Genomic DNA, 27699 nt, shown 5'->3' with positions numbered 1-27699 from the left:
AAACAGTGAGACAGGATTTTGTTTCAGTAAATAACAGCATCAACACATGTTCTGAAAATATTTGGTCATCATAACATACCATGAGTGGAATCTCTGTTTGAGGGTGATCAGATGTATTAATTGTGAAGCTGGCCAGCCCACTAATATCTGTAGTAAGATTTTGAAGTAGTTCTGGAGATCGATTTTGACCTCCCAGAAGATACACTTTCTTGTCAGGAATTTGTTTTCCACTGAAGGTTGTGACTTTGATCTGTTGATCGGTAAACAAATTAATATCAACTTGTCAATTTCAAAACAGTCAAAAACTCACAAGCATAAAGAATATAAGAAATTAAGGACATCTGAATGTGAAAACACTCACCTTTCCCTCTATAACTGTGTCCCTGTTCAAAGTTTTTTGGTAAATCAAGAAACTCAACTTTACCAACTTGATAAGTGAGCTGTACATGTTCAGATTTTATGATGGAAATGTCTACAAAAAATAAAGTGATACAAATGCATTACTTGGTATTTATGAGAAAATATAATATATATAATATATATATATATATATATATATATATATATATATATATATATATATATATATTATTTCAGTGTGACTCTGTGTTTATTTCAGAGATCTGTTATTAACTCACCTGTTCCTTCCTCTGTCACTGTAACAGTAGCATCAAGATTATGTTGTAAATCATGTTCAAATTCAGGACTAGTGAAAGCTGACATGTTGAAGACAGCAGAGGCACAGCCAGTCTCATTCATCTACAGAGCAAAACCCCAAAAACGAATGCAGTTAATGCACAAATAAAATTGTCTAGCACTTTCTCTCTAGGAGCTCATTAGATAAAGAAGCACTGCAGAAAATTACATTTCTTCAAATGAGCTCTTAGAAAAACCCATGATGGTTAGAGCTATTTAATCTAATGACAAGTGATTATCCTTTGTACTGTAATGTACTAGTGGCTGCACAATGATAAACTTGTACTAGTCGACTAGCCATAACCATAAACAAGACATCCTGTGTATTTGCCAACCAGTACGCTGAGTGTATTTGCATTGTGCTCGTTTTGCTACACATGCTCGGTTTTTTTGCTTATAAGTCAAACAGCCATATCAGAGACAGCAGTTCTCCAAACCTACACAGTCTGGCTTATAAGTCTATATTTCAGCACAGTCTTGTGCATTTCGCAGTGAAACTGGGTTCATTTTGTTTAGTATTTCTGCACTAATAATGTACTCAGGGCTTTGTTTAGCAGAAAAGCTGATTTATGTTCTCTTCTCCATGTTGTTCACAGCAGCTTTTACTAACTCTTGATTTTAGCTTCTCACAGTGCCAACTTGTGAATTTATTAGTCGACTAGTCTATGCAACCCCTATATCATACACACATACACACCTGCACTGTTTCCTCCAGGCATGGTGAGATCTTAGGGACAACCTCCTGATAATGCTGTATAAATTTCCTACACACCTCCACCAGTGCTTTACCAGGTACTGGCTGTCCATAAGTGTACCTTCAAAAATAAGCAGATAAAGAATGGGTTAAAGGCGTGCAATGGCATTTGTATTGCATTTTCTTTATATCACATAGTCTACATGCAGAAATTACACATGTTCTGTTTGGTTGTACGAAAATAGCATTGCATCGTACAGTGACTCACTTTGCACAAAGCTCTATCTTCAGTTCCTCCTCTCCAACACTCTGTTGCTCTGGTGTTTTCACTGTAACCTCAAACCTGGGTAAAACTAAAAGACAGATGGAATCTGTTATTACAGTAAATGGCACTAATTATTATTAACAGAAAAGCTAATGTCCTAGTGCTGTCACTTACCGTACTTCTTCACCTTAAAGTAATGTCTGGTCTCTCTATCCCCAATGTTAGCCTGCAGTTGATACTCGCCCTCAGGAGCCTCAGGATTCAGTTTGTGAGAAAGCTGCACTATCAGGCCTGTTGAGGACACATTGGTCCACTGACCGATCCTGTTACCTTTATTATCCTGTTTGGTTCCACAAAAAGAGGAAGAATTTTTAATGATATTCATTGCAGTGACAATATTATGAGGCACAAAAAGGATTACAGATGTTAATCATTAAGAGTTTTAAAATGAAGATGTGCTTCCATCTCCTTACCTCAACAGCCAATAAGCTGTACTGTGAAAGACAATAGGACCAAATTTGTGTCATTTTGATTAATAAAGTCATTTTGCATAATATAACAGAAATCTCTCAAAGCATTTAACACATCAACAACTAAAAACTGTTCGTTAATTTAAAAGACAGATGGGTTTTTACAAAAATGGCATTAGAGAGGCATTTTGTACAAATAGATGGAAATATATAAGTCAACTAAATCAGCCTTAATCACACTTTCATAATTCATTCATATATTGTATTACCATTTCTTTAACACTGGTTCACAGTGACAGTCAAAGAAAAGCTCTTACCTCTTGTTTAAGGGGGATAAATTTTTTATCCATAGTGACAACTCTGAAATTCACTGTTTGAAAGGACAATAATAAAGAAATATCATATTCTCAGCTGTATGTTCAGTAATAATAACTTTGCCATTAAACCGTGTTCTGGAAAAGGTGAAACATATTGCAGAAATGATGAAGTACCTGTTTGGCCGGGGTTGTAGATTGGTTTATCAGTCTGAATGAATGTCAGTGGGTTGTAGGATTTAAACATAACTTTTCTTTTCTCTGTCATCTTAAAACTTTCACCTTTAACTTCTACTCTGATCTCCTGCACTGATTCACCCTCAACCTGTGGAGCCTGTAGAGATGATTTGTTGAGATATTTTCCATGTTCATCACATCAAACTCTAATAATAATAAGAAGGATAATGTTGGTTTCTGACCTTAAACTGAGAGCAGCGGTAAAATTCTTCCTCCACTCTCTCCTGTAGAAGTGTTCTGTTCTGGTTGTCATGATCCAGATAAACGGTCATTTTCAGAGTCTCATTAGGCTTCAGAAGACTCGCACACAGTGTAGCCTCAGATCCAGACTCTATTACTGCAGGAAACGTCACCATGAAATACCTAAACGCAAAAAGCAGTAATTTTAATATGATGCCTGAATTTAGATGAAGTTTAGAGTTATAAGAAGGTTAATATAAGAAGGTTATTTAAAGGAATATTTCAGTGAAAGCAATAATACTTTTTTATAATTTACTATTTATCACAGACATAGTTGATCAGCTGAAATGTGTTTGGCGTCATAGTAACTGTAGCTATGAGGCTAATGTTGCTAACAAACATTAGAACTCAGTAATCATCCAAATAGCCTAAATTGTTTAAATACACCTACAACTTCTAACTTCTACTGTCCTAAACCGCATCAAGTCTGCATAACCTTAAACTCCTGTCAACATGATTTCAAGTGTTCAAATTGTTGTTTTAATATTAGAGATATGCAGCGAAAAGAGCGTTTAACAGAGTTATATTTAAGAAATATATATAAATTACTAACGTTTTTTTAAATTCAGTGCTCCAGTGGCAGCACGTAGCGGCCTCACCTACACGTTTCCGCCTCTTCTGCAGGAAAACAGACCACTCTTCTCGACCGCTCTCCGAATGGCGAGTAAAAAGTGCAAAACGGAGAACACGCTGTCTAACCGTCTTTTTAGAGAGAATGTTGGTGAACTCATCTAATGGCAGATATATTGTGTGCGATATTTGAACTAACGTTATACTCGTAACCTAGCTAACTGCTAGACTGTGGCTTCTGAAACCGAGTTTCCGGTTACCGGTCAACACTGTCAGTTTTTTGAAATATGGTGGAGAAACGTCTCATGTTCTCACATTCACTGTAAGCCATGATGTTTGGGGGAGCCGCTAATGTATTAGCTTTTTATGGACCCGTTAGCTATCGCACTCAGGTAAATGAAGTTAATCACTTACAGTATGATCCTGCAAGACGTGACTCATGTAAGTAGGAAGCAGTGTGATACAAAGAACGGTCTAATAAACCTTCACAAGAAGCACCTTTAACAATTTAGAGAAGCTTAACCTACTTGCTGGGAGTTTTGTTTTGGACTGGGAGCAAAGGGACAGCAGTCACTTTAGTGATGGACAGTAAGGCATGTAGCCGAAATTCCATTGTTTTTACTCCATGAATCAGGGCACTGTTCAGTTTCTCCGCATGTCACAGTGCGCCACACAGCATTTTACTATTACTACATTAAATTAAAGCCATACTGAGACCGAAGAAAGCTGCAGTTGATCACATCTGGCTTGAAATTAGTGCAGAGGAAGGCACATAGACAGATGGTAATGGTAAGTTACTTTAGCTAACATCACTATTCTAGTCTTTTTTGGCACATATTTTTCAGCTTAAAAACAGTCAGTTTGTGAAGAGGTAGTAAACAGATGTCAAGTGTGATAAGTGCTGTTTAACTTTCGTTGAATGTATACTCTACTAGCAGTGGTGGACAGTAACAAAGTAAATGTAATTCGTTACTGTACTTAAGTAGTTTTTCCGTGTATCTGTACTTTACTGAAGTATTTCCATTTTGGGCAACTTCACTTGACTACATTTCAAATATCTTTCTTTTTACTCCACTACATTATGAGAAATCTGTTGTTCCTTTTGGTTTATGTGTGCATAAAAACATAACGTCAAAACGAAAGAAGCGTGAAGCAAGAACACCAATCAGGGCACAGCGCGCACTTTGTTTTGAGCTTGTTTTGACCTGTTGGACATACCGACACAGTGCAAGCATATGGCACAATGTCAGTGCAGCAGTGTAACATTTTGGGAGTGTCTATTCCACCATAAATGACTGAACTAACCTAACTTTGTGTAAATAAACCACAATATAGAAATATGTACACATATGCAGTTGTGACTGACGTGTCTTTTTTCTGAATTTATACAAACACGATTTCATTTTATAGTAAATTTGTTTTTGCTAGTTTATGTTCATGAACAGAGACCTACAGATGCAGTATAGTAAAGGAAAACACATTTGTGAACCTGAGTTTAAAGCAAGTTTTTATTAAACTTGTAAATTGCAAATAAATCTTACATGGAAACTTTGCTTGTTCACAAAAAGTGATTTCAGAGCCCCTTAGTTCTACCTGATGGAAACTGTTTGCCTTCAGTGTTTTGTGCTTATGATCATTTTAATAGACATCAGCGTCAGACTAATTAATGACATTCTATTAAAAGATTGGTTTACCAAGAGTGACACTGGAGTATTTTCACCTAAAATGAGTTAATGAAGCTAATGAGTTAATGAGTCTCGTTACAAAAATGATAACAGGACATTAGAGCCATAATTAATCTTTTAGTACTTTTAGTACATTTGAGGCAAATACTTTTGTACTTTTACTCAAGTGGAGGTCTAAAGGGAGGAACTTCTACTTTTACTGGAGTAATATTTTACCTTGGACATCTCTACTTTAACTCAAGTACATGATTTGTGTACTTCGTCCACCTCTGGAGTAGAGTGTAAAAGTGAACTTAAAAACATCAGAGCTCCTCGCTGGATCTCTATAGCAGCACAGTATGGCAAGCCAATAGGATTGGAATTTGTTAGGGTTTTGATGGCACATAAGGCACATGACAGCCCATAAGGCTCAGCGTGGTGCTTATGAACTGTTAACATAAGTTCTCCCCGTTGTTTACACTAGGCCAAGGGCAGAGATGTACCATGCAGGGGTCCTCACTGTCTTTTCCCATTGTTCACTTTCCTTTGCCCCAGGACGGACAAAAAATAGAACTTCTGGGAACTGAATGTGCGCATATTGCAAGCTGTAATTTTGTTAATTTATAATATAATAATAAAATTAATTTAATTAACTTTTGATTGTTCATTCTTGTGAAATAATTACACCCTATTACAACCCTATTTCCCAAAAGGTTGGGACGCTGTGCAAAATGTAAATAAAAACAAAAGGCAATGATATGCAAATCATTTAAACCCTATATATAATTGAAAATTAAACAAAAACAAAAGCAACATATCAAATGTCAAAACTGAGAAATGTTATTGTTTTTTGAAAAATATTTGCCCAATTTTGAATTTGATACCAACAACACGTTCCAAAAAAGTTGGTACAGGGGCAACAAAAGGCTAGTAAAGTTGTGTAATGCTGAAAAAAAAAAAACACCTAGTGGTTAACTGGCAACAGGTCAATAACATGATATGGGTATAAAAAAGCATCCCAGAGAGGCTCAGTCTTTCAGAAGTAAAGATGAAGAGGGTTCACCACTCTGTGAAAGACTGCATGATCAAACAGTGCAACAATTCAAGAATAACGTTTCTCAATGTAAAATAGCAAAGAACTGTTGCTTTTCATTATCTATGGTACACAATAACATTAAGAGGAGACATCTGGAGAAATCTCTCTATGCAAGTAACAAGGCTGAAAACCAGTATTTGCTGGCCATGATCTTTGGGCCCTCAGGCAGCACTGCATTAAAAACAGACATGATTCTTTAGTGGAAATCACTGCATGGGCTCAGAAACACTTCTGAAAACCACTGTCTGTGAAAAGAGTTCATTGCTGCATCCACAAATGCAAGTTAAAACTCTAAAATGCAATGTGTGCTATTTCATAATAAAAACACCACAACAGACAGGGGCTTTAATGATGACTAGATGGTAACCTTGTGTTGATTTTTATAATATTAGCATGAGTGGGATGGTGAAGGTATGGATAAGGGGGCGTCTCAAAATGATAAGCTCTAAATGCTTAATATGCCACTTTAAAACACATAGTGGAAAATTGTGTACATTTGATTTTTCACTGAACCTTTTCTTTAAGTGATCAACAGAAAATACTACTGCAAAAGTGAGGACTGAGTGGACCTGAAGGAAAAGAGCCCAAACAATCTATGTGCAATGTGTGATCAATATCATGGTGTAATCTCTCCTAGACTTTGGAGAACCCCAGCTAATACAATAATCTTTTATATATATATATAAAAAAAAGGTTTCAATATCATCCATGAAAGATCTAAAGCTACTACAAGCTGCAGCTTGACAAAAAAGCACAATGTGACTTTTTTTTAATGAAAATGTTCAAACTGGCCACAAACTCCAAGTTCTGAAAGCATTAAAAGGTCTAATGAATGCAAAAGCACCCATCAGAGTCTTCTACTAAAAGTTTGGATATTATCGTCTTAATATATGTCATGTTTTAGAATGCAGCTTGTAAGACATTAAATGATTTTGTTATTTGTTTCTTTGTAATGAACATTTTCACAAATCCAAAATACTCATGTACTTCCTTTGATATAGCCTTGTATGTTATTATACAATGGCTCTGATATCTATGACATATTTAGCTGATGCTACTTAAGGTGAACTGAGCCCTGAACTGGACAACTGTGATTTGACACAAAATAAAGCACATCATCTTTTGGTGTTACTTACGGTCCTGAAGTTTGTCCATAGACACAGACAAAGAGGAAGTAGGCTAACAGTAGCCTTTTACTAAAGTGAATCCTGCTGACAACCATGATGAAGTCTGGTCACCAACAACAGGTCAAGAAGCTCAGCTGCCTTTTTAAAGGGTCATTCAGCCCACAGGAGATTCTCATCAATGATTAACCCTTAAAGCAATATCTATATTTGGCTCGATTGAAAACTGATACCATAAGCAAAAATATATCCATATGTGGGAGGTTGAAATGGGACATATAGGACATATTCACTTAGAAAATCAACAAAATCGTTATTTGACCAGGGCCCCCCAAACATATGATTAATTTCAAAAATTGCTCTTTAACTGTTTTCAGTTACAAGGACACACAATGTTATCCTTGGACTGTTTACTTACAGGAAACGTTGTTTACCTATTTCACATGCACAAACTTTGAGCAAATGTTTTACTAGCGCATTTAAAGGAGGAGGGTTTTCTCATAAGTGATAAAGTATTGTAACTGATACATTGCAACGTCAGTTAAGAGTGTACTACATGGTACATTCCTATTCCTACTGATGATTTTCCTACATGTTGCTCATTGCATGCTGCATTCCTCTTAACACAAAATACATGTATTATATATGTATATGGTTATGCTCTAGTTGATGTGCCACCTAAAGAACCATGAAATTTAGAGATTCATAAAAATACAAGTCAGCGATAGTCCTGTTCATAAAGTCGGCATGGCAGTGATTAACCCCCAGTCTCTCATTCAACACTGTGTTTCTTTTTACTTGTGTCCAAGGTAAAAGCCAACCAAGATCAGAATGTTAATGAGGTAACACAAATAAAGAATGAAGGCCTATCTGGTTGCCTAAATGCACATGCTGCCTCAAAGATCCTAAGAAAAGAAGAAGTACTGTAAAAATACAGCAACAATTAACTGGGAAAAACTCCAACATGGTAAATTCAAAAACTGAAGTGAAAACACAAATTTTGCTCAGAGGAGAGTTGTGGACTACAGGACTGGAGGTCAGTGTGACAGAGCCATGTTTGAAGTCACTGTAAAATATATGACTGTGCTCACCAAGTGAATTCTGCTTAGTGCACCACCTTAGTAAAATTATTTGTGTTGCTCATAGAATAATATCTGACATTTATGTTGTTTGGTGATCATTGCCTACTATTATTAAACTGCATTGTTTGGTGGAAGAATTATTTACATTTATTGTCACTGTTATTCATAATAAAGTGAAACATTTATTGAGAATTGGTGTATGTTCTCATATTGTACTTTGTTTTTGTTACATTAATTAGTGTAGTGAAACATCACCCCTTACCCATGGTGGAAATACTGTTATTCAAATCTAAATCCAACCTGTTTTTGAATATATCAACTGAATCAATGTAAACACGTGTGACCAAACTTGTTTGAAAACAAAATGTCATCCAACCCACATGGTCTTCTTATTAGAGACATTATGATTTGACTGGTTCAGTTGTTATTTTTTCTATATCAGTGTTCTGTTATGAATGGTACATGGTACATGCAAATCATGTAAAACAGTAAAACACGTTGGTAATCCTTCTGTATGAATGAGAAAATGTATTTTAGTAATGTTCAGCTACATCTGGCAGTGTATTTTATGAATCTGGCCCCATAATCTATACTACTGTAATTCATCTGTAACTAGGAGTACATCACTAGTAGTTACATCGCTGAATGCATTGTTACTGTTTAATGACATTGTTATTAGAGACAGCATGAAGTGTATAAAGTGTGCAAAAAATATAGTGTGACTGAATGTCCTAAAGTCAGACAAAATATCAGGATTAAGGACATTAAAAAAAACTGATTAATACAGAATAATTTAATTAATTTTGTGCATCTTAAAGCCATGAATGTTTTTTTTGTACATTTAAATTGTCCAACTTGATTGACAGTCGCAAGAGATGGAAGAGAGCCTAGCTCTGTTCCTTTTGTTTAACTGCCATGAGGAAAATGGCGAGTTAGCCTGGTAAGTTTCTGCAGTAAGACTGGAGTTTAAGTGTTGAAATAGAGCAAACTGATGTTACTGATGCTTTGTTTTTCATACGAAGCTTCAACTCAAAGTCCAAGTCACTGGTGCTAAAAAAGTCAAGTCACAAGCCTTTATGATTTTGTCATCAAATTCATGACCCTTTGTACTTGTGTATAACTGTTACATCAGTGCTCGAGGGTTACCCTTCTCAACTTCAGAGCTCTCTGTAACCCCAGGTTTAAGGGTTGTTATTCAACCAGAATTTTTTGTCTTGTTTTGTGTATTCATTGATTATTTTGGACAACATTTCTGTTTTAGTTACTTTGGACTTTTTGGAATATCTAGAGTTTAGACTATTTGTTTTCTGGGCAGAATTTTTTGGCTTAAAATTTTTATTATTATTGGGTCTTCTGTCATTTTACTTCACAACAACAAAGCAGCACATGAGTTGCTTGAAGCCCACATTTATTTGATTAAAAAAAGTCTTATTCTATTCATGTTCATGCCTTATATATACATACAGATGACAAATTACATGAATGAAGAAACTAATGAGTGCAGATGCTTCCAGACAGGTGTACTGCATGATACTGTTACACAATTAACATCCTACCATGCTCTGTAGTATGTACTAAGATGCTGAGCAGGCCCAGTTCATGATGAAGATGGCAAGAGGAAAAGATCTGACTTTGAAACTTACTAGTACTAGTGTTTTAATAGGAAAAATGACATTTACATCTATGGTAAAGATATCAGTAAATAAAGAAATTGTGGTGCTGTGGTGCAAAAACCACATGCTCTGCTCTAAGGCTACGTTTACACAGCAGGTAAAAGTGGCCCAAATCCGATCTTTTTCCTCATATGTGACACAGAGGTGTCATCTGCGTGTCTGTGTGAACAGCAAAAAACGCATTGAATCTGACATTTTTAATTCCGATTTGAGACGCTTTCATATGTGGTACTGAAATCCGAAACGTATCCGATCTGCGGCAATGCGACTCAGTCTGAACAGCCAGATCGGAATTCATATGACTTTTACGTCAGTCCAACTCGACATTCGTCATAATTTCGCGCTGCTGAGACTCAAAAACATTCAGGCTGATGTTTCTGTACCAAAAATAGAAGAGACTCATCGCAGCCGCTCCGTGTTCAAATAGGTTTCGAACGAAACGGCAGATCGCGGCCGGAGGAGCCCGAGGCTGCAGCGTTTAAAGAATCTGAGCACACGAACCAAAGAAGTGCCCGTGACTGAATAACGCGCCCTTTTTTACGGCGAATCCGAACACACTGTGGGTGATGAGTCCAGCTGTCAACCACTGGAACTTTATACTCGCTCCTGCGATGCTGGCGAAGACGAAACTGAAGTTCCGGGAGCGACTGGCGTTCACTGGCCGTCATGACTGTTTACCTCCGCCTCGTGAGGTATTGTTCTTTTGCGCATGCGGGTCGGTTTAGGAGCTGATCTGTTCAGACTGATGTCGCATACATGTCACATTTAAAAGATAATGTGAACAGCCAAACAAAAACATCGGATTTGGTGAGAAAATCAGATTTGGGCCACTTTTACCTGCTGTGTAAACGTAGCCTAAGTAAGTGTGGAAAAAATGATCTGGTCAGATTAATCATCCATCACCATATCCTTGTGGCATACAAGAAGAGAATGGTGCAGGCCTGAATGCTTGACACCTACACTGAGGGGGTCTGGTGGCTCTGTTGTGCTCTGGGGGACATTATGCTACCATGGTTTACGTTTTCTTGACCCATTAGAGCAGTGGTGTCCAATCATACCCACAAAGGGCCGGCGTGGCTGCATTTTTTTTTTAATTTCAAATAAGGCAAGGCAAGTTTATTTATATAGCACCCTTCTTACACTGCTGTAATTCAAAGTGCTTTACAGAAGAGAAAATACAAAGTAAAGTAATTTAAGACGTAATGTAAAGGAGAATAGAAACTAAAAACAGGATTTAAACAATTAAATCAACAGATTTCAAAAGAACAGAACTGTTAAATTAAAAATCAAATTAAAAATTAATTAGGACAATAATGTGCCATTAAAGGAGAGAGGTGCAGTAAAGCTAACGGTGTTTTAAACTGAGCTGAAAGCACACTTTAACAGGAATGTTTTTAGCCTGAATTTAAAAGTGTCTGGAGTAGCATTCCTCCATGGTGCTTTCTGTTGGCATGACATGGTTTTAACTTTTAACTGGAGCAATCTCATCCATCACACTGACAATTCTTGAGGCAAAGCTATCCAGAAAAGCAACAGAGTCAGAGCTCATTTGGCTTATAAAAACAGTAGCTGTGTTGTCAATTTTAAACATCTTTTTTCTTAAAAGCAAAACCTGTCTAGTTTTTCTTAAAGCAAACCTGTCTAGTCTTGATGTCTACTGAGGTCCACATTTCAAAGAAAACACTGTAATGATCTGACAAAGCGACAGCCTTAACAGTGGCTGATATTTGGACCTTTTGAGAACTCTACATCCAGAGTTGTGACCCTGTGTGCTCTTGATCACATGCTCAGAGAGTCCAAAAGAGTCCAATACAGCACAGTATTCCTCTACATAATCATCATTAGAATTGTCAAACATATGATGTTAAAATCACAAGCAATAGGAAAATGATTAAAATCAGTGGAAATAAACAATAACACATCTGTAAATTCATCAATAAAATTTGTATTGTACTTCAGAGGCCTGTAGACAATCACTATTAATATTCTTGGTGCCCCTTTCAGAACCGCATAAAGATACTGAAAGGATGTGAAACCCAATGATAACCCAAGAATCCTGAAATAGAGCAGCTACACCTCCACCATTCTAGCCAGCATGTAAGTCATTTATAAAATTAAAGCAGGATGGACCTGGAAAATATCAGTTTGAGGGATTACTTGAAAATGGCGTGACTCATTCCCTTTCAGCAGAGGAGCGTGGGTGGAGCTTGTGTTGTAGGAATGTAGGAAGCTTTTCATTCAGTTCAGAGACTGATATTCAACTCATGTTGAACGATATGTTTCGTTTTTTTTTATGCTATTTTTTACACTATTAATGGTTCATTATTAATCCTTTCCTTTATACTGGTTTAGTGAAACTCCATGATGGCAATCCAAAGAGTTGTCTGCATACAAGTGTGTGGATTTTATCTTTGCAAAGAAACCTATAATTAATCTCAAATGCCACAAAACTGCTGCATGTTCCGTAGAGCCAATGTACACATTTGAATTAAGTAGGCATTCTTCTTTCACATTGTGAAAAGTCTCTAACAGCAGTCAGTGACAGTAAAGGCTCATTAACACTCCCTTTATGTACGAAAATAAATATGTCTGTTTCAAACAATGTAGCGGTCACTGCCCACGTACGTCCATTCGTCCTTTGCAGTGGCATGGACGTTAAGCAATACATCCACTAGAGCAGGGTTTCTCAACCTGTGGGCCATGGACCACCAGTGGGCCGTGAAGCACCCTGTAGTGGTCCGTATTATAACCAATATCAATATTAACAAAGATGTACAACTAAAACATCATAGTCGCAGGCTAATTAAATGTCATAAGTTTGAGACAATGTGGCTGCAGGTGCACAGTGCAGGCAGTTTGCTAGAGATGGCGAGGTTCCTCAGGGCACTTTCTCCTACCTTTTGGTACCTAATGGTTTTCCATTACGTCAGCTGTTGTACTTTTCGGAAACTTGCGTCCCAAATTTTTACAAATGGATTTTTTGGACAGAAACTCAACATTTAATGATTTTCTTTCTGTTTAGATTTTATGAATGTCTAGTGTAAAAGCATCCATACACATATATTTACACAATACTAGATCCCTTCTGCCCTCTTCTACACTCACTATGCAGGTTGCATATGGCTCTCCCTTGTGTCAAGGCTCCTTATTGTTCACAACTTATCCAAGTATTCATCTGCGGGGTATTTCACAAGATAAGATTTCTCCGTTTAGCCAGATAATGCCCAAAGTCAAGCCTGTCCAACAGGAAAAGAGCTGAGGGACAGTCTTATTGGACAGTCTTTCTCGTTGGGCTTAAATTATCTGGCAAACTGAGAAATCCTGCTTTGTGAACTGCAGAAACAGCAATCAGGTAAGCTTCTCGCCTCTCCAAGTTTGATGTCAGCAAATAACAGTAATGTTTAACAAATAAATGTTGATATGCTAGCCGGGCAGCACATCTTTCTAGTCTGTCTCACTAACCTGAAGCTGGGTAGTGCATATCTTGGTCTGTTTGTGTTTTGCTTCCTTGCCAGCCAAGGCTGTGTTCTGTTCTGTGACTGAGGGTGAAATACAACTACTTATTACATTTGATGGACACCTCCGGCAACAGTGTTTACAAACTGCAGCTTAGAAAATAACTCTGTTGCGCGTGCACTAAATAAAACTCGTGTTTTGCAGCAACAGCCAGTCCAGTCCAGACACTGTATGGATGTATATAGGCACTCTTCACTTTAAAACAAGACAGTGATTATCTAGTCTGTCAGTCAAGGTTTAGTTACATCTCTGGACAAATGCAAAATGGAAAGTAATGGACTGAAATTGACTATTGACTAAATATTGAATTTAAACTGTTGATTAGCTGAGCATACTGGCCAATATGAATGCAGATCTCCCAGTAAATAATAACCACAAAGTATTCAGCCAAGCTAAAGTATATATAGTATTTTATATGTGAAAGTATACAAAAGGAAATCTGAGCATTTGAATGTTTGAATAGGCCAGATGCAGCTGATAAAATTAATAACAGTATTACATGTCTACTTATTCTTAGACCAACAAGTTGGAGCAAACTGTTTTAGTTAGAGCAAACTGTTTTTTGCTCACAGGTCAGGTAGGAGGGTCCCTTAGCAGAATTTTGTTTAGGGACCCAGAAGGGTCAGGACCAGCTCCGCACAAAAATATTTGTCCAGTCAACCTGTTACCTTTAGGGTATTGTAAACATGGTCTTCATTTGCACTTCATTGTGGTCTAACTTGCAGACACTCCAGCTCATCTGTAACTGCATAGTCATAATCCGTCACTGTTGTCACTGGCGACAAATAAAAAACCTATGGAAGATATAATTAAACTTGTTAAAATCACAATTTTAACTGTAGCGTTCTCATGTGGCTTTGTATTTTTTCAGTCCTGATTGCTTGTGTTGTAGTTGCTTGTAACATTGCACTAAAATTGCAAATGTTTTGAAGAATTAAATAAATTCTGCCTTTCATACTTCAGAAATAATTCTGGAATTGTTCGCCAGGCATCTATTCAACTCGCTGAATCAACAAGTCTTTATCCATCTGGAAAAGGAATAGAGGTGATAAATGACTGCATATGAACTCTTGCTGTCTTTACTGGTTCTGTGTTGATACAACTCATTTCATCTCATCTACATTCTTTCACATCATTCCTTGGACTAATAAGCACTCGTATAACTCCATTGTCTGTTGCTGTTAAGTATGCCCTCCAAGTTCCAAGTTCATTGCTGTTTCCTTTTTTTCTTCTATTTTCACATTTACAGTTTTTTTCTCTACTGGTTTGTTGTAACTCTGCCTACCTGTGTTTTAGTTACTGCTATGTGTAGTAATAGTAGTATTAGCCTGATTAAACACTGGGTGGTATAATGGTAATAAGGTATACCGCGGTATGTAAAAATGTTGCCAATATTTAAAAAATTATGACAGTATTTGTAAATTATTACCTGTCAGATTTCTCTCTCACGTTTGAATATAAATAAACTCATTCCACCCATTTATATTTTAGAGAGGCTCATTGATTAGAAGTTTGGGAGGTCAGCTATAGGTGGCACTGAAAGAGAGAGGGGTAGAATCTAAGCCAGGAAAATACTAAGAAAAACTAAGCATGATAGCAGCTCAGCCATGGCAAAGTGCCACACATGTCAGAACTGCACATTTTCTGTACACATGGTCAATTTCAGCTTTCACTCTAACAAAAGTCACTTAATTTAGTGATATCCTCTAAATGGGTGTCATATCTTCTAAAAGGGGGTCATCTTAGCATCAGTTAGTTAGAACTAAGTCTATGCTGTGGCACATTTGGCCTGATAAGCTTAGTCAAAACACTACAGTCCTAAATACCAGTACAGGTCACCCCAAGATCACAACGTCACTTGACTTTTGCTGTTTCAAATATTAGTTTTTATCATCTAAATTTGTGTCAACAGAGCACCAATTTTCAGAGTCAGCCTGTACTGTGGTGTGTTTTGGTCTGTATCCTGCTAAGCTAACATTAGGGTAGCCGATCATGTTATGGATCCAAACACCATGAAACAGGGTTGATTTCATCTTTCTGTTCCTTCAATGATGGCTTGACTTCACCCCCTCACATATTAATCATAATTTTTAATCATCTAAACTTGGGTTGATGTTTTAGTTACCCAGAACATGTTCTGTGGTGAGCAGAGCTGTTATCATGCTAGCTAAACTAATGCTAACCAGCTCCTCTCATCTCATTAGCAGCACTGTTTAACATTTATCAATTCTTAGATAAATGGTTTGATATTTATTGAATGATACCTTAAAAATTGTGCATTGCATTCATCTATTTATTGACTACGTAAACCTACTCTTTTTTTTATCAATTTTGAATTAATGTAAGATGAGAGCAAAATGCATTATAAGTGCTTTCACATCCATTACTTTCAATACCCAGCATACTACAGTAATATTCAGAGACGGTCTGAAGGTATTAAAGAAGTGGATACCACCCAACACTATGTGTACAAGTTTTGCATTTTAATCAAACCTGTTGACTCAGAAAAAAAAAGAAAAAATCTATTTCACTGTTTAATTCACATTTTAAATAAGCACCCACGTATGTGTTGTATATTAAAAAATGTCAACTTCACCTCATCAGCATTGAGGGGCTTTCCTGGTTCCATAATGAAAACACTCACACAGCACTGAGTCCACACAGTGAACCAGGCAGAGCTGAGAGCTGGAGAGTGTTTTCCTCACCAGGAACTGCCTCAGTGGGAGAGAACTGCGTTCAGGTGAGACCTGAAGATCATAATGGAAACAAGTTTATATTGCTTTTTCCACAGTAATGATGACAGATTGCAAGCCACCAATTATCCTAAAATATAAAAACAAAGATATAAAGATCCAAATGTGTCAGCATTACCTTGTTTCTGAAGCATTTTTCCACATCAAAATCCTTGCTAGCAGCGATGACGTTCTCACTGGGCAGCACACAGTACACCAGAACCTGAACTACAGGAGCCAGATCAGCATCAACAGACAGTCTGAATGAGACTTTTCCCTCTATGAGCTTTTTGGATTCTTTCACTTCAACTTTCTCATATCCGTGATGGACTATGGCTCCTTTAGACAAGACCTGCACCAAAGAGCCAAAAACATCTTACTGACAAAGAATCAACTACATTTCATTTAAAACTGTCTAAATAGAGGAAATGTTAATATTTACATTACAAAATTACTGTGTGTCCTTACCATGTATATAATATCAGTGCTGTAATTCTCAGAGGTTTCCCCAACAATGTTGTACTTAATGTTTATGGAAATTTCAGTACCACATGGAATCGGTTCTTTTAAGCTCTCTTAAGGTGTAGCAGGTTGGAGCAGTGGTATATTTGCTTCATTGTTTGTAAGGTAAGGTCTTCCGTATCTGTGAAATAGACCATCTGGATAGACACTTGCCTTGAAAACAGTGAGACAGGGTTTTGTTTCAGTAAATAACAGCATAGACACATTCTTTGAAAATATTTGGTCATCATACCATACCAGCAGTCAAATCTCTGTTTAAGGGTGATCAGACGTATTAATTTTGAAGTTGGTCAATCCATGTTCAAAGTTTTTTGGTAAATCAAAAAACTCAACTTTACAAATTACATCAGAGAGCTCTATGTGTTTGGATTTTATGATGGAAATGTCTAGAAAATAATAAAGTGATACAAATGCATTACTTGTTATATATGACTGAAATATCCTTATACATTTCTTTTCAATGTGATAACCTGATTAAGTTTAAAAGTAGATAGACTGTTTATTTCAGAGAGATCTGTTCTCATCTCACCTGTTCCTTCCTCTGTCACTGTAACAGCAGCATCAAGATTACTTTGTAAATCATGTTCAAATTCAGGACTAGTGAAAGCTGACATGTTGAAGACAGCAGAGGCACAGCCAGTCTCATTCATCTACAGAGCAAAACCCCAAAAACGAATGCAGTTAATGCACAAATAAAATTATCTAGCACTTTTCTCTCTAGGAGCTCATTAGATAAAGAAGCACTGCAGAAAATTACATTTCTTCAAATGACCTCTTAGAGAAACCCATGATGGTACTTCGAGTTTGTTTACACTGTGCTTGTTTTGTTAACTGTATCAGAGACAGCAGTTCTCTTAACCTACACAGTCTGTCTTATAAGCTTATATTTCAGTGTAGCCTTGTGGGGCTTACAGTGGATTAATTAGCCAACTAGTCTATGCAACCCCTATATCATACACACATACATACTTGCACTGTTTCCTCCAGGCATGGTGAGATCTTAGGGACAACCTCCTGTATAAATTTTCTGCACACCTCCACCAGTGCTTTACCAGGTACTGGCTGTCCATAAGTGTACCTTCAAAAATAAGCAGATAAAGAATGGGTTAAAGGCGTGCAATGGCATTTGTATTGCATTTTCTTTATATCACATAGTCTACATGCAGAAATTACACATGTTCTGTTTGGTTGTACGAAAATAGCATTGCATTGTACAGTGACTCACTTTGCACAAAGCTCTATCTTCAGTTCCTCCTCTCCAACACTCTGTTGCTCTGGTGTTTTCACTGTAACCTCAAACCTGGGTAAAACTAAAAGACAGATGGAATCTGTTATTACAGTAAATTGCGCTGATTATTACCAACAGAAAAGCTAATGTTCTAGCGCTGTCACTTACTGTACTTCTTCACCTTAAAGTAATGTCTGGTCTCTCTATTCCCAATGTGAGCCTCCAGTTTATAATGGCCCTCAGGAGCCTCAGGATTCAGTTCATGAGAAAGCTGCACTATCAGGCCTGTTGAGGACACATTTGTCCACTGACCAATCCTGTTACCTTTATTATCCTGTTTGGTTCCATTTATTGCAGTGACAATATTATGAGGCACAAAAAGGATTACAGATGTTAATCATTAAGAGTTTTAAAATGAAGATGTGCTTCCATCTCCTTACCTCAACAGCCAATAAGCTGTACTGTGAAAGACAATAGGACCAAATTTGTGTCATTTTGATTAATAAAGTCATTTTGCATAATATAACAGAAATCTCTCAAAGCATTTAACACATCAACAACTAAAAACTGTTCGTTAATTTAAAAGACATGGGTTTTTACAAAAACAGCATTAGAGAGGCATCTTGTACAAATAGATGGAAATATATAAGTCAACTAAATCAGCCTTAATCACACTTTCATAATTCATTCATATATTGTATGACTATTTCTTTAACACTGGTTCACAGTGACAGTCAAAGAAAAGCTCTTACCTCTTGTTTAAGGTGGACAAAATTTGTATCCATAGTGACAACTCTGAAATGCACTGTTTGAAAGGACAATAATAAAGAAATATCATATCATATTCTCAGCTGTATGTTCAGTAATAATAACTTTGCCATTAAACCGTGTACTGGAAAAGGTGAAACATATTGCAGTAATGATGAAGTACCTGTTTGGCTGGGGTTGTAGATTGGTTTATCAGTCTGAATGAATGTCAGTGGGTTGTAGGATTTAAACATAACTTTTCTCTGTCATCTTAAAACTTTTACCTCTGACTTCTACTCTGATCTCCTGCACTGATTCACCCTCAACCTGTGGAGCCTGTAGAGGTAATTTGTTGAGATATTTTCCATGTTCATCACATCAAACTCTAATAATAATAAGAATAATAATATTGGTTTCTGACCTTAAACTGAGAGCAGTGGTGAAATTCTTCCTCCACTCTCTCCTGTAGAAGTGTTCTGCTCTGTTTGTTGTGAAGCAGGTAAATGGTCATTAGCAGAGTCTCATTAGGCTTCAGAAGACTCGTACACAGTGTAGCCTCAGATCCAGACTCTATCACTGCAGGAAACGCCACCATGTAATACCTAAAGGCAAAAAGCAGTAATTTTAAGATTAACACCAGTTTTGAGTTATGTATAAGGTTATTTAAAGGAATAGTTTAGTTAAAAAAAAACAAAACAAAACAAAAAAAAAGCAGCCAATTTTCCACTTAGTAGTAGTTTGGAGTCATAGTTATTGGAGCTATGAGGCTAATGTCGCTAACAAATATTAGAACTCAATAACTGCCCAAATTGTTTCTGTTAAAATACATCATTTACAACTTCTAACCTCTACTGTCCTAAACCACATCAAGTCTGTGCAACTTTAAAGTGCCTGTCAATATGGTTTTAAATATTTAAATTGTTGCTGTAATAGTAGAAATATGCTGTGCAAAAGGCATTAGTTATATTTGATATATATGTATTTTAAGAATTTTAGAACATTTATCTACAATAAAATTTGTATTCATTTTCACACACTAATATGTATAGTGTGTGAAAATGAATACAAATTTTATTGTAGATAAATGTTCTAAAATTTCCAGTCTGTTCTAAAAGCTCCAGTCGGAGTGACCTTGCCTACATGTTTCCACCTCCCCTGCAGGATAATAGAGTGCGAGTGCAGAACAAGCTGTTTAATCATGTTCTTGCAGATAATGTTGAACTCAGCAGCACTAACGTTATATCCGTAACTTATAGCTAGTGGAGAAATGTCTTATGTTCACCAAGCCTGTAAAGGACTGTTGCGGCAAAACACTGTGAGCCTTGATGTCAGAGGGTCAGCTAATGTTTTAGCCTTTTATGCACCTGCTAGCTATTGCGCTGTCCTAAATGAAGTTAATGACTTACAGTAGGATCCTACAAGATGGGATTAACATAAGCAGGAAGCGAATAGCAAACTTGTGGGGCGTTCTTAGAAGCCTGATCACTAGCCAATACTGACAGTCAACTACTGATAGCTATGTTTTACATAATGCCATATATTAATGTCGCATTCGAAGACAAAGAGATTCAACTCAGAAATTACATTTTATTATTGGGTCAACAAGAACTTACAATGTGAAATCTATGTTGATTACAATAGTTGACTAACGTTACACTGGCTTGACTGGCTAAGTTACCAAAGCAGTTTTGCCCCCTGGCATCACACACTCAGTAATGTTTGCAAACAGCATACTCATCTATAGCTTTTAGTTACATTTTAGCATTTTTTTTTCTTAAATCTAACTTTGGTTAATGATCATCAAGTCACATACATTGTAGGATTTTTTTAAAAAAATGTAGATATTTACAGTCAAGTTACCAGCACCTTTCACAAGCTGGCTGCAAAAAAACAGGCAGAAAATATTAATGTAGAGTGCATAGTTTTTTGTTTTTGAATAATAAGTGAGAAAAACAACAACAATAATAATCTTTACTAATGAGCTAAATGATACTTGGTTGCCTAAACTGTTTGCATATTACATTGTGACTTCATTTAACAGGATATTTATTAGAATTGCATCTGACACTGAAGTTGACTTAAAATCAGATCTGCCTACACAATACCACATTAGATTACTTTTATCTACACTGATATCTTCAAATACTGAAAAAGTCCTGATGTGCACGGGTATAAATGCCCTTTTGAAACCTTAAACCCCGCCCTCATCGGAGTCTGTACACGCCACTGTTCTGTAAAGCACTTTTACAGAAACTATTTGGGCTCTTTGTTTGACTATTGAGTTCTATAGTTTTCTAGAAATGCCACACTGCTTCAGCTTTAAACTAAAGAAGAAAAATTTGGGATCGACACGTTGTGGCTGATCAACAGTGAATACTATTGCAAAAGTGTGGACTGAGATGACCTGAAAATAAAGAGCCCCAACAATGCAATGTGTGATCAATATCATGGTTGTGTAATCTCTCCTACACTTTGGAAAACCCCAGCTTTTACTATAAAACATCAAAAAGAGGCTTCAACATCATCTGTGAAAGATCTAAAGCTGCAACATGACATCAAAAGCACTATGTTAGACCTTTTTTTAAAGGTCCAACTGGCCATGAACTCCAAGTTCTGAAAGCATTAAAAGGTCTGATGAATGCAAACCAGTCATTTGAATCTCCTACTAAAATTACAGAAATTATCGGTTTAGGTTCTAATATACGTCAGGTTTTAGAATGCAGCTTAAAACACATAAAAAGAAATGATTTTGTTATTTGTCTCAGGGCTTTCTCTGTAATGAACATTTTCACAAATCCAAAATACATACATCCTTTGATATAGCCTTGTAAGTTATCGTACAGCAGCTCTGATGTCCTGAGCCCTGAACTAGACCACTGCGAATAAATGGAGTCTGATGACAATATTAAACACACAATTTGTTTATGTATTTATTTTTGCTACAGCATAAACACCTGATCTGAAGCTGAGTAAATTGTATTGAACAGAAAGCATGTTTTCATAATTACTGAATGATTATATTACAGGTTGACACAAATAAAGCATCATCTTTTGGTGTTACTTACGGTCCTGAAGTTTGTCCATAGACACAGAGAAAGAGGAAGTAGGCTAACAGTAGCCTTTTACTAATGTGAATCCTGCTGACAACCATGATGAAGTCTGGTCACCAGCAACAGGTCAAGAAGCTCAGCTGCCTGTTTGAAAGATCACTCAACCCACAGGAGCTTCTCGTCAATGATTAACCCTTAAAGCAATAACATTTGGCTGGACTGAAAACTGATTCCATAAACAAAAATATATCCATATGTGGGAGGTTGTCATTCAGAGTCCAAAACCATTTTCTCTGTTAAAGATGTGTTATTTTTACTTAGAAGATCAACAGAAACATGTCATTTGACCGGGGGTGCCCAAACTTCTGCATATGACTGTGGGCATTATGAGCAACATATGCATGCATTACAACTGTTTCACAAAGACTTTAAGCAGTCTTTTTCAAATGAAGTGCTGTCACTGACACGCTGCTGTTCTTCCAAGTTGGTTCATTTACCTATTGTGTGAGAAATCTGCAGCAACTGGAAGCCAAAATGCAGCAGAAGCCCAGCTTGCAGATCTACATCAGCTACATTATTTACTATAACTGTTTTTTTAAGTAAGTTACTTTCTAAAAATCAGCTAAATGATGTGACCTTTAGAAGTGCATATATTAATAGTGTATATATCATAACACATGTTAAATGTGTGCGTGAATGAAGGCATATGACCACTGTGATATTTGGAGTTTCAATAATGTAAAAATTACCCTCTAATTCTTTTCAAGTACAAAAACACACAATGTTATCCTCAGACTGTTTACTTACTGGAAATGTTCAGTTGTTTACCTACTTCACATGTACAAACTTTGAGTAAATGGTTTACTAGCACATTTAGAAGAGGAGGGTTTTCTCGGAAGTGACAGAGCACTGTGATGGACACGATGCAAAAATATGGCATTAATACTTGATGGGATGTCAGTTAGAGTCTGCTATAAAGTGCACTAATGTTTCTACTGATGATTTTACTGCACATGTTGCTCACTACGCTCTGCTTTCCTCTTACACACAATACACTTGAGAAGTTATGTGGGCTGGCAAAATATTTCAATCCACACGCTGAAAACAGTAACTGAATATTGTTTAAGATTGTGTGTAGCAGTATTTGTGGTATTGTTTTACAATGTTTTAATCAATGTTTTAACATTGTTTTAATTTTTGATACAAAAAACCCTACTGTAATCACATTACTAGAACAAGACAGCTGATGCCGAGAGTTTATCAAATAAAGTCCAAAATTCCAAAGAGTAGACAAGAAATGAGCAGGGGAAAAAAAACAGTAGCATACAGGCACAAAAGAGCAGTAAAAAAAAATGTCCCAAAAATGATAATAAATTTGGTGACAGAAAACAAGAGAAACGGAACAGAAATAAAGGCTCTGAACAGACAACAGGTAATCAGTGGACCCATATGGAAAAACAATATATTGACATATATTTTTATATATTTGAAATACATTTCAAATGCATTTCAATCCATGCTGAAATATAATATAAACACTAAAATGCATTTCAGAATATATTGCCATATTTACCAAATATATCTTAAAATGCATTTATTATTACACACAGAATTGCACCATAGAAATGTATGTAAATGTATTTATCAAACACATTAGAAAATGTATGAAAATAGCCAAAATACTTTTGAAATGAATTTGTATTCCAATATCTACCTTTGAAGTATTAGAAAATGAACCTTTAACATGGCAAAATCAAGTGTTGTAGGTACTGATACATTGTGAAAATGCATTTATGATTTGATGTCTTGTTTATTTGAAATACATTTAGTGTGAGCACTGACTCACCATATATACACATGTTTAATGCAAAGTACAATATTTTTTGGGGGCCCTTCTTGTGGCAGAGTGACAAACTGAAAGGTTTAAATAGACCATACTCACTGTATAAATGTGTGAGAGAGGCAGGGTTATACACTGTGTATAGTTATGCTATAGTTATATACCACAAAACTAAAGAAAAGGTGGTTAGTGACCACAATGTACTTCATTTTAGAGTTCCATCACACTATCGAAGACATACAGGTATACATCTGGTAGTATGTCTAGTTATGCTCTACATATGACAGGAGAAGACACTGTGAAGATCACCATCACAGAGCAGTAGTGGGCCAGATTCATAGAAATAAGTCAGCAAAAGCAAGTTCTATTCATATGTCCCATTCATTCATTCATTCATTCATTCATTCATTCATTCATTCATTCATTCATCGGCATGGCAGTAATTAGCCTCCCAGTCTCTCCTTTACTGCTGTGGTAGTTTTTATATGTGTGTCTAACATAAAAGCCAATCAAAATTGATATGTTAATGAGGTAACATAAATGAAAGAACAATGTACATGCTACCTCAAAGATTCTAAGAAAAGCAGAAGTAATGCTAGGCAAACAGCAACAATTTAAACGCTGAAAAAATATTTCATAAACAATTGCGGAACATGCCAATATGGTATTAAACATCACTTGTATCCACTTCAAAAGTGAAGGCAAAACAAAAAAACTGAAAGTGAAAGCATCCTGAAATGATAACGAATCCCTACAGAGATTTATAGGGAATCCCAAACTGAGGTTGTGTTTATTTTGATGACTCCAATTTTCTTTGAAATCATGACAGAGCAGTAAAATTGTACCTCTCCTGAGTCAATGAAGAAGAGTGTTTTGGCTGAGCCATGTTTGAAGTCAGTGTGAAATACACGACTGTGCTCACCAAGTGAATTCTGTTTAGTGCGCCAACTTATCAAAACCATTTGTGTTGTTCGTAGAATAATATCCAACCATTACGTTATCATTGCCTACTATTATTGTTTAGTGGAAGAATTGTTTAATGTACCTTTTTTCATAATAAACTGAATTATTTATTGAGGATTGGTGTATGTTCTCATATTGTTTTTTGTTCTTGATATATTAAATAGTGTGGTGAAACATCACCGCTTACCCAGGTTAAAAATATTTAACAGCTACAGAGTTGGACTATGCTGCTGATTTGGACTACGCTAACATTATCGACAGCTGGCTGGTGAGGCAGCAGAATTCATACGGAGGCTTCTCCTAAACCCAGGCGCTCCTCCAGTATTTCCTCTACCTTTTCTCTTGGTCTGTTACATATACATAAAAAATATAATGTAAATTTGCTTTTTTTCTTTTTTTTAATGTTTGGATCAGGACACAGTGGTGGCCCTCCAGGCTCTGGCTCTGTACTCCACCAAAGGTTTCAGCACAGTGACTATGGAGTCAGATAAAGAGAATCACATCTCTGATGTGAAACAAATATAGTTTTTGGAATGCAAGATCTCTGGTTGATGCTTGAGACAGATTTTGCCTCCCTTTTTCACTCAGAGGAAAACAAAATTAATAGATACACGTTTTCAAATGTACTTCATTACTTAACATTTGGCAATGAAGACTACTTTAAGCCAAGACTACTTAAGCGAATATGACAACAATAATGTGTAGTATATGGTCATAAAAAGCACTCCTGATAAAAAACTATTCTAGCATAAAATTAATAAGACCATTAGTGACTACAAACTTGGCAGAAAGTGCAGTTCGCATGGAAAATTAATGACAGATTCATAGGAAACTGTGAGTCTGCCAGTCTGTTTTCTTGTTATAATTATTTAAAAATGCATGCTTTGGCCATTTTCAGCAATTTGAAATATATAAATATATGATGTTATTGCTTGTGTAATATAAAATGCTTTAATATTGGTTTTCTTTGCTATATTAATATATTATACTTTGTATTTGTTTTAAGGTCAATGATTTAGTCACAGTCTGGAGCTGGATTCTGGATTCCCTCATCGGCAGACCTTAGTCTATTAGGAGGGGCGGTCACACTTCTCCCACCCTCACTCTCAGCACAGGTGGTCCACATGGCTGCATCTTATCACTCATGCTCTACCCCCTGTAAACATACAAGTGCACTGCCAAGCACAACTCCAACACAATCATCAAGCTTGCTGACAATACAACAGTATCAGGCCCTACAACAACGAGGAAGCCTACAAAGAAGACATGGAAGTTCTCACAGACTGGTTTGGGTTGGGTTGGCCTCTGAAAATTGCAGCATATATTTTGCACACATGTACACACTTTCTATGCACCAGCACAATTTGGTGTCTAGTTTATTTATTGTTTGTTGTCTGTTGTTGTATCGTCTATTTATTGTTCTTTGTACTTTTTGCGAATACATAGTCTTAATAATGTTACACAATTAATATATAATTCTATAATATAAAAAATATAGAGATGATGTCTTGTGTAATAATGACTATTAATTAATCTTTTAATCTTTTAATTATTAAGGGACGTTTTAACATGCTGCTCATTACAAATGAAGTTTACATGTCATGTCATAAAGATATGGGTAATGGCTGAGGAAAAATCACTCTGAACTGTCTCTTTAATGACAAACACTTATTTGCTCAGGAGACGCTCTTGTCCAGAGTCACTTACAAAATGTGTTATGTGATATAGTTTTTACACTGAGCGCAAAGTTTACTTTCATTTTGTTTTTTTTACCATATGCCACTATCAAAGTCTGTGTAAAGCGTAGTGGGTTTAGTGAGACATGACGATTGGTCAGTAGGGCACTGCCCCACTAAATGACCCCCTGACGCAGAGCCTGATCTGGCTAAATAAATAAACACAAGTATAAACCTTGAGGATGAATTGCTTGCACCTATGATTCAGATGACACTCTAATTTACAAATGAAGTGCAGATCAGAAAAGTGTTAACCTGGATATTGTCTGAAGTGATGAATCTTTAAAAGAACTTAGTGACTCTGTTGCTATGTTGCTGTACAAGCATGTAGTTCTGAACCAAGGTGCAGGTGTGGTGTAAAGCCCGAAAATTGAAAATCAGAGCCTTGTATTTGATTTCTCTTTGCAGGAAGCCAGTGAAATGATCTTAGCAGAGGAGTCACATGGGAGAACTTTGGGAAGTATTGGACCAGATAAGCCTCAGCATTCGGATTCTCTGTAGTGGAAAAGTGGCATGAGAGAAGGTCTCTGAGGAGGGAAATGCATTACTCAAGTGGGGAAATGACTAAAGGTTGAACAAGACGTTGTGTATACTTTGCAGTCAGGAGTATTATACATTCACCTGATGCTGTGAAGTAAGAATCTGTAGGATGTGGCGGTATGTATTATGTGATTGCACATATGAAAAAGTTTTGGAAAAATCGTACTTGTTTTATATTATGTAAGTTGAATATAAGATACTCAGTATATGGTACCAAAACATATACAACGCATATTAAATTAATGTACTGTCAGACATATACAGTCCCCTCTACAATTATTGGCACACCTGGTAAAAATGAGTAAAAAGGGTTATAAGAAATTCCTCTTTAGGCGAATTATCATTCTTTATATCTGGCTTAGATGTAAACAAAATCATTCAGAGTTGTTTGGTGTAAAATGTGCCTTTCTAGAAGAATTTACAGTCAAAAGTGTTTACCATTATAGTACTAGGAACCAGACGTCCATAGGTCCACACAACAAATATCACCATTTAATCTGCTATCTAAAATGACCAGTCAACTTACATGTGTCTTAGAAGTTTTTATATGTCACACTGATAATGGTTAAAAAAAAAATAAATAAATAAATAAAAAAGATCACAGCTGCACCTTGCTGGGTAATTGTTTAGAGTGGTGGTGAACTGCGCTATACCAGGATGCAAAAATAAATGTAGAAAATACAGTACGATGCATTCTTTT

General features: G+C 36.3%; 1 protein-coding gene and 1 pseudogene across 1 annotated transcript; both read right to left on the bottom strand.

Moving 5' to 3' along the window:
• The window catches only part of LOC118826966, a 41096-nt pseudogene extending 32855 nt beyond the window's left edge, over nt 1-8241 (bottom strand).
• An 8604-nt stretch (nt 8242-16845) lies between these two features.
• Nucleotides 16846-25849, bottom strand: LOC118825942 (ovostatin homolog 2). Its single transcript, XM_036596813.1, has 8 exons — nt 25785-25849; nt 19292-19472; nt 19155-19206; nt 18292-18489; nt 18121-18205; nt 17865-17973; nt 17425-17545; nt 16846-17281 (listed from the first exon to the last, which is right to left on the bottom strand). Exons 1-8 carry the CDS (start codon nt 25847-25849, stop codon nt 17151-17153), a joined length of 942 nt encoding a protein of 313 aa, XP_036452706.1. The 3' UTR covers nt 16846-17150.
• Between the last annotated feature and the right edge of the window lie 1850 nt (nt 25850-27699).

The sequence above is a fragment of the Colossoma macropomum genome, unplaced genomic scaffold (assembly GCF_904425465.1).
Source record: "Colossoma macropomum unplaced genomic scaffold, Colossoma_macropomum, whole genome shotgun sequence".
NCBI lineage: Eukaryota > Metazoa > Chordata > Actinopteri > Characiformes > Serrasalmidae > Colossoma > Colossoma macropomum.
The sequence above is the reverse complement of the archived record's forward strand: the minus strand, read 5'-3'. Positions and strand labels throughout refer to the sequence as shown.

Bases quoted from the DNA above. Each gene is read 5' to 3' on its own strand.
- LOC118825942 (XM_036596813.1), bottom strand. From the start codon at position 25,849: ATGTGGACCACCTGTGCTGAGAGTGAGGGTGGGAGAAGTGTGACCGCC. The intron at 17,974-18,120 runs GTGAGTCACTGT...TTATTTTTGAAG, and splicing joins AAGATAGAGCTTTGTGCAAA to GTACACTTATGGACAGCCAG. The intron at 17,282-17,424 runs GTGAGATGAGAA...ATTATTTTCTAG, and splicing joins AGTGACAGAGGAAGGAACAG to ACATTTCCATCATAAAATCC.